This window comes from Oxyura jamaicensis, chromosome 12, assembly GCF_011077185.1.
Source record: "Oxyura jamaicensis isolate SHBP4307 breed ruddy duck chromosome 12, BPBGC_Ojam_1.0, whole genome shotgun sequence".
Taxonomy (NCBI): domain Eukaryota; kingdom Metazoa; phylum Chordata; class Aves; order Anseriformes; family Anatidae; genus Oxyura; species Oxyura jamaicensis.
In genome coordinates, this window is record NC_048904.1 from 2,081,176 (window position 1) to 2,091,586 (window position 10,411).

The window sequence follows — 10,411 nt, forward strand, 5'->3', positions numbered from 1 at the left end:
CAACTGCAAAATGTTCAGGCTTTGCTAATACCTGCTGGACACAAGGGATTCATGTTTTATAGATGGAAATGCTAAAAATTGATATATTTTGTTGCAGATGTGACGAATATGTCACACAGCTGGATGAAATGCAGCGTCAGCTTGCAGCAGCTGAAGATGAGAAGAAGACTCTGAACTCCTTGCTTCGGATGGCTATCCAGCAGAAACTGGCACTGACCCAGCGTCTGGAGCATTTGGAGCTAGACCACGAGCAGTCCAAAAGGGTGCGCACAAAATCTGCTTCCAAAGCCAAGAGCAGTAACCCTAGTGTAAGTCATATTCGGTCCTGTGGAGACAGGCCTGAAGGATCTGTCCTTAATAACCAGGTGTTTTGTACTGAAAAATATAAAATCTATTGTGACTAGAAGAGGTGTGTAGAAAAATCATATTATGCATCTTATTTTATGCTGTAACTGTCAGCGTAATCCCCACTATCTAATGTCGCAGTGAGTTGGCTTGTACTAGTAAGTTGTTAAACCAGGTAATACAAATTGTATTATGGTGGTCTTAACCGTAATTCTTAAGTACGGGGATGGTATTAACAAGTTAATAGTGGAAAGGAATTAGCTTTTTCCACAATTAACATGTATGAGTTTTGCTGTTTATGGTAAGTGTTAAGACTGCACCTGATATACTCTGGTGTTACTAATTGTAGTTGGTGTAGCACAAATGTGATCCTTTCTCCAGGGTTGCAGCAGACTTCAATAAATGCTTTCACAGACAGAAGCAAACAGAAAACTTCCCTTGCTAGTGTGGCTTAAGTAGCGGTGAAAAGCACGTGTGGTAAAAAGCAAGTGTAAAGATTAGAAGTATGTCTTGAAAATTCAGAACATTTTGAAACTGAAACCAAAATTAATTTGCCTGTTATGGCAGACACTAAGAACTTGCTGTCATATCACCACTAACCAACATAGTAAAGCTTTATTAGGCCATAAAAGCTGGAAAAAATATGGTAGGTTACATTATTTACACTGCTTCCCTCGCTTTAGAGGGTTAACCAGAAGAAAGTGGCATATTTATATTAAAAATATGTAATATGTACCCCTATCTGGTATAAAACTTAAAATTTTGAGAACTGGGAGCCTACCAGGTAGACAGTTCTATTTGAAGAAGTTATGCTGTGGAAAAATATAATGTCTTGAAAGGATCTTTGTGGTGTCCTGTTGCTCCTTGCAGCATAACACTTTGGAAAGAATCTGTTTTATATATTACTGTAGCCACACAACTTATCTGTGTAGAATTAATGTGACTATGGTCTAGTATTGTCAGTCACAAAACAAATTTTCTCAGCTTTCAGTATTAATCTAAACAGGATAGTATTTCAGAGCTCTGATCTTTTCTTTAAATACACAGAAGATACTGCATTCATTATGCAAGAACATGTTTCACAGGGCTCTACATTATAGGCACAGGAAATTGAGCAGATCATCCATTAATTAATATTTATGAAGTAGCTTAGTATACATAATATTAAAGACAAACAAACCTTTGTCTGCTATTGAACTTTTAAGAGGCCTTTTTAGCCACTCAATTTCAATATGTTTGAAAATATAAAAGTGTACTTCATAATTGGTGCCTATATAAGAGAAAAAAGATTGAAAAAGTTGTTTCTAAAATTGTGGAAAATTGGTGGAGCACAACAAGGCACACTTTTTTTTTCCTTTAAAACAGTTTTAAAGTGCCTAGCCTCAAACTTTATTTTAATGTAAAGCCCTGTTCATTTTGTACTCTTTCAGATAATTTTGTATGCCTATAGTATGACTTAAAAGCAATGTGAGACTGCACAGTTGTCTGCTTGATAGTGATGTTTTATAAAGCCATTCTAATATTCCTGGTGTGGTACTGCCTCATCTCACTACCATTTCTTATAGATGATCAGCAGCTTGCTTCCTGTGCATTGCCGCTCTGCCTATAAGTAGTCAGGAGATATCACAATACTAATATAAGGTAATAAGGAGCACAGCTTGTTTTCCCAGAGAGGGGAAACCACTTGGGATTTTAGCTTCCCAGATATTAGAAGTGGGGGAAGAATAAAAGGCTTAGGAACTCCTACAGTGAGACTTCAAATGGAATTGTGGAAATATTGCTACAAAGCTGAGAAACATGAGGATGCCTCAGTCAAATGCCAGAATTGCGTTTGATGATATTGAGAGGGTGGAAAAAACCCAAGTGATTTAAGTCTAGTATGTTGCTCAAATGACAGATGAAGTTTAAATAAATAGTAATTCTGGCCTTAGAAAATAGGCTCTGTGCGTCTGTTATTACTTTTTAAGAAAACATTGAATTCTCCTGAATTTGAGCTTTAATATTGCTAAATAGCAGGTTTGATATTTTTAGAAGCAAGACATCTTTTAACAATTTTCAATCCTGCTTTCTCTTTTTTGCTGCACAATCTTCCAAAAGGCCTTTATTCTCCTCATTCCTACATTAAATGTAATTTAAAAATACTTCGTAAAAGCAGGCATTTGAGTGCTAACTTTCCTTGCTCCAGTAGAAAGTTACAATTTTGCTTCCACTATGATAGGGAGCTTTAATGCATTTTTACCACATCCGTGTCTCTGGCAGTATTTTCACTAAATACTAATGGAAAAAAAAAGTAAATTTGAGAAACTAATTGAATGCATTGTCAGGCTTTTTCAAATTAACTGGAACTTTATAGAAAGATTTCAATGTTATCAAGGCAGTGACTATTACTATTGGTCTTGGCTCACACTTTTCAGTTCCAAAAATGAACAATTTTGCTATTAGCACAATAGTCTTAGTAATCATTTCTACCTTCATTCATTTCAGTGGATCTATAAATTAAAAACAAAAGACAAACCTTACTGCTGCTTCAGCTTGTTAAGGTTATGGTTAAACTTTTAGCACCTGTTATGAAAAAGAAATGAGCCACGGTGGTAAGGTGACTTGATCCTGCTGTTTGTATTTTTAGATGATGATTATATTTAAGATTGAGGCTTGTAATTATTGATTAACAATTTCTTAAAACATACGTTTGCTGTAAGTCTTTCATATCACTTTCAATGGGTTGGGCTAAAGCATGGAAAATTTCTTAAGCCGTCACCTACCTCTGCAAGCAGGCTGTTCTGAATGATACTGCTCTTTGCGTTGGCCTGCATGATACACTGACCTGCATGTTTCTGGACAACCTAAAGCTTCATTGAAAATGTTTCTTGCACATTCATTGCTGTTAACTTGTGCTTGAACAGCATAGCTTTATTCAGTACTTGTAAGAAACTTTCTTTCTGCAAAGCTATTGCTTCCAGGCTAAACTCATAAAACGTTGTTTCATCAGCTTGGAAAGCATCTTTAAGCTAAATTTGCTGCTTCAACCCTAGTAAGCTAACAGATACCCTCAACCAACTAACCCGCTATGGAGCTTTTGCAGCACATTGTATTAAGTTGTCAGTTCTTTGAGAAATAAACACTGATTTTTTTTCTAATGCTTTGTTTTTCTTCCATTTTTCAGCTGTAGAATAGTCCATGGAGAAGGCCTTTCCAACAGTGCAACAGCATTTCTTAGCCTCTTTCATTATGGTTAAAAGTGGTAGCCCATTGCACAAAGAATGCAAGCCACTGACCTGATCCTAACTTTTGAGAACACTTTTTCCTATATACTACCTGAAACTTTCCTTTTATATCTCGAGCTATAAAACAAACAAGCTTTACCTATAAGTGCTGCTGCAGTAAGAAAACTTACAAGTGCTGAAGAAACCTACTTCAAATGTAATGATCACCACATTAGTTTATGATCTACTAGAAATGTTCCGATGGGGGGAATTTCTTATTTCATTGCAGATGCTCATTTTTTATCCGATTCTTAAACCTGTGCACTTTTGATATTTTGATATTTTTCTTTAGCTTCTTTAATTCCTTATGTAGAAGAGTTTATATAAATGCAGTGGTTTGTGCTTACAGTTTCTCTCCAACTTCAACTTGTGACTGTTGATTTCTACATCAGCATGTGGCAGATATATTTTTTTTGCTCTAGATGTGTTTAGAAAAGAGTTTCAACAAAAAAAACAGCAGGAGCTCTGCTAAACTATGTGTGTGCTGTGCTTCAGCAGCTTTTTATTATGAAACATTAAGCTTTATATGTTTAAATTACTGATTTTTTTTTTTTTTTTGACTGCCATGTTCATTAAGAAATCCAGGGTATTCAAATTCTGGGGTTTTTTTCATATTGTATTATTATTCTTAGGAATAGTTCAATGTAACAAGAAGAAAACTTGACTTTGCTCTGGTTAAAACAGTAATAGGCACTTGAAAAATATTAAATAAGTAGTATTACCTATAAAGTCCAGAATTCCTGGGTTTTAGGAAGTTGAAGTATTATTGATTAACAGAATTTTATACAACTGTACCAGTTAAATTCCAAATTGGAATTGTTTTGTTACTTTTTCATTTTTATTGTGCCAAATTATGGTACATTTAGAAAGAAAAATTCTAAAGTTGTCAATGATAGGGTGTTACATATCAGCGCCTTTCTGTCATTAATTATTGCCAGTAGTGCCTTTAATCATTTTAAGGGAGGATCTTAGAATAGCTAGGTCTACACATGAAGAAATGGAACGGCTGTTTTGGAATTTAGTCAAGATGTAGAGCAATAAGTGCAAAGTGAACTCCCCCTTCGCACGTTTTTAATGGGTAGTCTTACTATAATAGAGATTATATATTCAAGGAATTGTAAAAAATTCTGTTAGTCAATGATATTTCATCATGCAAATCCTTGCAAATTCAGGGGAATAGAGGGGGGAAAAATAATCAAACCTGAATACACTTTGGGAACCAAATGGACTCATGTTGAACAGATGAGCAAGATGTATTAACACATTTGTGGTAACAGTACAGAGAGCGTATTGGGAATATTGATGTTATGTTAGCTTTGTATGGTGGTGGATGCAGTTAACCATAGTATTGTTTGCAAATGTGAACAACAAAACATTAATATCTTCTCTTGCATGTTATATCTAATCATTGTGATTTCAGGAAACAGAAACAGAAGTGCATCAACAAGCTGTACCTATCTCTGGTGCTGTTTGTTGAGGCTCACATGAATGATTAAATTGGTACTTGCCGGGGGGAGCCTTCCCACTCCTCAAAAAAAGTACAAATTGAAATAATATTGACAGTGGGAAAAGATTTCTGTTTGCTGGAAAAAAAACACAAACATTATTATTCCTAGATGTGGGGACTTAATATTTCCATTTTCTGTTACAGTATTGATTCATAAGAAATATTGTTGCATTTAAAATTACTACATTTGTATGTGGGTATTTATTTGAAATGATGTCGAAGTACTGTATTATGTTCTTTGTGCATTACCTTTTAGTGGTGGATTGGTCTCCATTTAATGTCCTATGCATGTATTCTTGCCAAATAACCTTTACACAGATATGGAAAAAAAATGTTAAAGAGAAAAATGTGGAAACTGATTCTTAAAAGTGTAACTGTGTGTTAATTGGATAACCTTAGGAGACATAGAGGGCAAAATGTTACTTCCAAATTAATACAAAAAGTGTTTAATGTAGGAAAACAATCTGCCTGCGTAAAGGTAGTCACATTGGCAGTATCAATAAAAGAGAAAAGGAATCATGTTTTCTGCTTGTGGATTTTTTGTTTCATTTTGGTTTTGTTTTAGAAAGCACCATATTAATTGGTCAGTCTTCCTAATCTGTTTTCAGGGTGGGGATAAATAAATACTTTTACCTGAGAGAAACTGGAAACTTAAAACTGTTTGTTGCAGAACTAGAAAATTAATTCTTTACGCTCATATTTGCATAGCAGCATACTCCGTGCTTCTTCGTGAGTCTTTCCTGGGTTAGTTCTGGCCTGGATCAGACGGCTTTAATCTGTTTCACTGCATGGCCATGCAAACACTTGTACCAGTACAGGGAGGGGTCACACATTATTTGTCACCAGCGTGGTGATGGTAAGACTAATGCTTTTGGTAGTAGTGGTGACACGTGTTCCTGAAATTACATATTAATTGCTCATATGCTCTTCAAAACATGGTAAGAAAACATTTAGCCACTAGAATTAACAAACAGCCCCCCTTTGTTTTAAGTCTGAGGGGTGAGGCTACAGTTTGCCGTATCTATGGAAGGATATTCCTGGATCAATTAATTGATACTGACCTGCAGGCACATTAAATACGATTTTATGCTACTAAATCTCACTTTCCCCAGGTAGGATTCTTAGAACCATTCTGCTGATCATTAATATACCTGGTAGCAGTTTGGTTTATTACACCAGCTAATCCAAGTCATTTATAACTTGTGAGTGGCATAACAATTTCTACTCAAACCTTGAAAAAGCTTGTTGAATTGTCTGCATTTAACTAGCAGAGAATGTTTGCTAGGACGCTTGGCCTTATCACGTAGCTTTACGTTAGCTATAATGGGAGCTTTATCTGCAGTTCGATGTAAGGGAGCAACATCAATACACACCCATGCAAGCAACAGAAGAACAAGAAGAGACCTGTTTAGAATTGTTAAATACTAAAGCAGTGTGATTCAAAATGCTTTAGTAGGAAAATAGTGAAAGGGAAGGAGAATATTTAGCTTAAAAGCTCACGTAGCAAATGACTGTATGTTAAAAAGATCAATGTCTTTGTTTTCTGTGTAGAAGAAACACAGTGCCTGCAGGGGAATGTCAATTACGCTGAGCTGGGAGGGTGGGACACTAGCTGCATTCCAGGCTGCAGATGTTGCTGCATTTAGTTTTAGAGAAAGGAATCTATCAGCTAATGTAACACGCCTGCTTGCCACAGGAGCAGTAATTCAGTAGGATCGCTTGTTTCTTGCAAGTAGGGCTTGAAAAAAGCTACTAACTTCTCAGAGGAGAAACAGGGCAGAGTTTTGGAAGTACTTAGATGCCAAAAGATAAGAAGGCCTGAAAGTCCCCAGGTACCTAGGATGGTAAAATTCAGTTACAAATGTTTACAAAGGTTACAATTTCATAAAAATATTAACATTTTTGTGTTTTCTAAAGGCTGATGAGGTAGATTGATCTACAACACCAGGTAAATATTTTTGCAGCCCAAGGACTTAATTAAAACAATGAAAAATTATATAGATCTGTTCTGTGAGCTAAAAATTAGCACAGCAGCTAGCATTTATATATAAAAGCTTCAAGCAAACATTCATTAGTGGTTGTTGGGGAAAACTCTCATACAAACTACTCAAGATGCCTTCATCTTACTCCTTAGTGTTTTTTCCAAGAGCTGTGCTGGCCTTTCCCAGTAAAGGACGGGGATTGCTGCTCCTCTTTGCAAAGGCAAGTTTCCACAGGAAGGAGCTACCACAGCTGCACGGTGGGCTTTCTTCCCTTGGATGCTGCATGTGGGTCTCCAAGGTAATCTGAGGCCTGATTGCATACATTGAGCCTGCATCAGTCAGCCTTACCTTATCCAGCCCTGTGATGCTGGGACATGCTGCTCTGAAGTCAGCAGATTTGACAGTTTTTAAGTGATGTGCCTCTAAGATGACAAGACTTAGGCCCTTTAAGTGTTAAAAAATAAATAATAAAAAAGATGCTGGATCTGGTTGTAGATATTTAATTCAGAAATGGTCTTAAGTTGGAGAGGTTGGAGCAGTGTAATGAAAGCTAATTTCTACGTTATGCTGGAAAAAAAATAAATGTAATTAAAACCTAATATATATGCATGCATATTCTGATATTTAACTAGAATTATATATATGTAGATATATATATATGCAATGATTTAGTGTATGTTATATGAATGCACTACCTACTGATTAAGGATACGTACGTAAGTAGACTTGAGTTAGCTACATTTAGTTTAAGTGAATTTAAGCTGGGCTTAAGTAAGTGACCAACACACTCACTCAGGTTTCCTCCAGCTCAATAAGTAAGAGCCCAGAGTTGGTTAACTAAGTTGAAAATATTTTTATGGGCAAAACCCACAAATGCTATGGCTTTTCACTGGATCAAGTGTCTGGATAGAAGGACAAGCTGTGAAGGCCAAAAATGTACCTGTGCAGTTCTCTTCTTATTCCAAGAATCTTGACCAACTTAATTTCTTTATTTTTAAAACAACTGACTTTTTTTTTTAGTGTCAGCAGGTGGACATCTGAGTTACTACATGTTTTATGCTAAAATACTGTAACATGCTCAACAGATGGGGAAACTTTAAAATTGAAGATTTAGTGTATAGTTTTAAAGAGGTCATACACTTTAAAGAGCAGATTATTTTAAAATAAATTCTTCCTAGTGTTTGCAGAATCCATTAGTCTAAGTAAATATTTTTTTGTATTTTTCCAAACTGATTATTTCTGCTTTTCAAACAGCAATGCACATGAGGAGTTCCAAACCCCCACGTTTAAGTTTAGGGAGAGAAGGAAAGTTTATTTCAGTGCTTGCTGTTGTGTTATTGATTGACATTAAAAAGATAATTTCTCCTTTATCTTCTGCTTGAAACATTGCTCCTTTATTTATTTATTTTTTAAACAGCAGCTTCAGATTAAAACAGTATCCCAGTATTCAGGTGCATGCTAACTGAAAGCAAAGTTAAACGCTCAATTTGGCAATTTCATAATCAAAAATACTTTCCCCTTTGTGGGGTTGAGACGATTCCTAACTAGGAGAGTTTGTATCCTTATTCTAAGTTATATCAAGTAAACAGGCAGCTTCTACTTACCTCAAATGTTATTGCTCTTATTTTCCTGTATTACTTCTATCCTAGAATTCAAATTAATGTAGCTCAAGGCTTTACTAAGGGATAAAGAGTAAAGAATTTGATCCAGCAGCAGAACTTTAGCTTCCTGTTATCTCCAAATGAACAATGAATCTTTATTCAGCCAATTACCGAAGTCTTAGAGATGGGCATTAGTATCTCTCCGTTTCGAGTACAGACATCTCTCGGGGAGAAGACCGATGAGCCTAGCCTATTGACAGCTTTGGGACGAGGTTTTTCAGTACCTAAAGAATAGCCTGAACTTGTGCCTTATTCAGGTGAGGAAAGAATTAATTGATTTTAGCTGGTAATTGTGTGGTTATTTAGTAACGGCTCTCAAAAATAAATTTAGGTTTTGTAAAAGCAAATTCTTTGTGGTTTTGTCTTTCTCCAGAGACAGAATTCCTAGCGATCAGCTATCTCCAGTTCATGCATGCTTTTCATGCTTAGGGAAGGGAGGCAAGTCTTGCTGATTAGTGCAAATACTTGAGTCAAGCAGCAGAGAGCTCAAGCGTGACTACAACAGCCAGAGCCAAGGAACCTGGGGGCAGTGAAGGTCACCTGCACACTCTCAGCTGCAGCTACTGCTGGCTGGTTTAGCACTGCTGGCTGCCCTCCACTACAGCCTGACATGCCTGAGGTTTGTCATGCTTCAGGTCTGTTGGCAAAAAGCTGGGGGTTATTCTTTCTTTCCCGACTCCCAGCGCTTTAAGCTGAAGATCTGGGGTCACTGGGCAGATTCAGGATGGAGTGCAATTGTCAGACACAGTAAGGTGGGAGGAACAAAGCCACCTTACCATGTAAGACCTGCTGGCTGTTTTACAGGGCAGTTCACCATGGCTGGCACCTAGTTATGCTGCTGGTCGATTCACCAGAGGTGGTGGAATAGAAGTTGACTTTGCCAGGTGAGGTGGCACCTCCTAGGCATCTGTGAATTGCTTCTTCCTAGGGGCTGCCAATGAAACCACATGCCTGAATTTGTATCCCTGGGAGCTGGCTTTAGGATTCGAGATTTTCTTAAGCTGCTCTTTTTAGGAACAATTCTAGAAAGTGCAGAAAGAGAGAAAAAGTTTGCATCTTTTGATTTTCTACCTTTTATCCTTGGTGCTACATGGATGAAGCCTAGCTATATTTCCTTTCCTTTAAATAACAAATGTGTATATATATATATATGTGTGTGTTTCCAATTGCAATGTTTATTTTCTGCAAATACTATTTGCTTAAAGCTTGTTCAGCCTTTAATTGGAACAATGAGGGTGTGGAATAGCTGAGACGATTTCTTCTAAGAGCTCCATTATGCAGCAGCTAAAATGTCTTTCATCAGCTCAGTAAAATACAGAGTTAGGATCTTGGCGATGTTTACAACCCCCTTCTATTACTGGCAGTGCACAGCAGAACTAGAATTACAGCCCAGGCAAGGGCTGAGATCTAGAAATGATGTTTGTCTTCTGTCTTTCTATTTAGTCTCAAGCTGTTTGGGTAGTGGAAGTGACAGTAAGAATGCATGCCTTTTTCTTCTCACCTTTGTTACTTATTACCTTCATCATCATCGTGATCTTTTCTGATTCCCTTTCTGACATGGGTTAGATGCTTCATTTTCATCTGAAAGGCTCTTTCCAGAGGAACCAGGTGAGACTCTCACATTTGCTGCTTCATCCTGTCTGTGGAGCTCAG

General features: G+C 36.8%; 1 protein-coding gene across 7 annotated transcripts in view; it reads left to right on the forward strand.

Annotated features, from left to right (window-relative positions):
* BICD2 (BICD cargo adaptor 2) overlaps window positions 1–5,636 on the forward strand; it is an 87,070-nt gene extending 81,434 nt beyond the window's left edge. The window contains exons 7-9 of one of the 7 annotated variants that reach the window (XM_035337263.1): window positions 98–308; window positions 1,911–1,986; window positions 3,509–5,636. In XM_035337263.1, the coding sequence (XP_035193154.1) occupies window positions 98–308; window positions 1,911–1,958 (259 nt within the window). In that variant the 3' untranslated portion in view covers window positions 1,959–1,986; window positions 3,509–5,636. Of the gene's footprint in view, window positions 1–97 lie in introns of all 7 variants that reach the window. The other 6 variants (XM_035337266.1, XM_035337261.1, XM_035337265.1 and 3 more) reach the window with 6 other exon arrangements.
* Window positions 5,637–10,411: the final 4,775 nt, after the last annotated feature.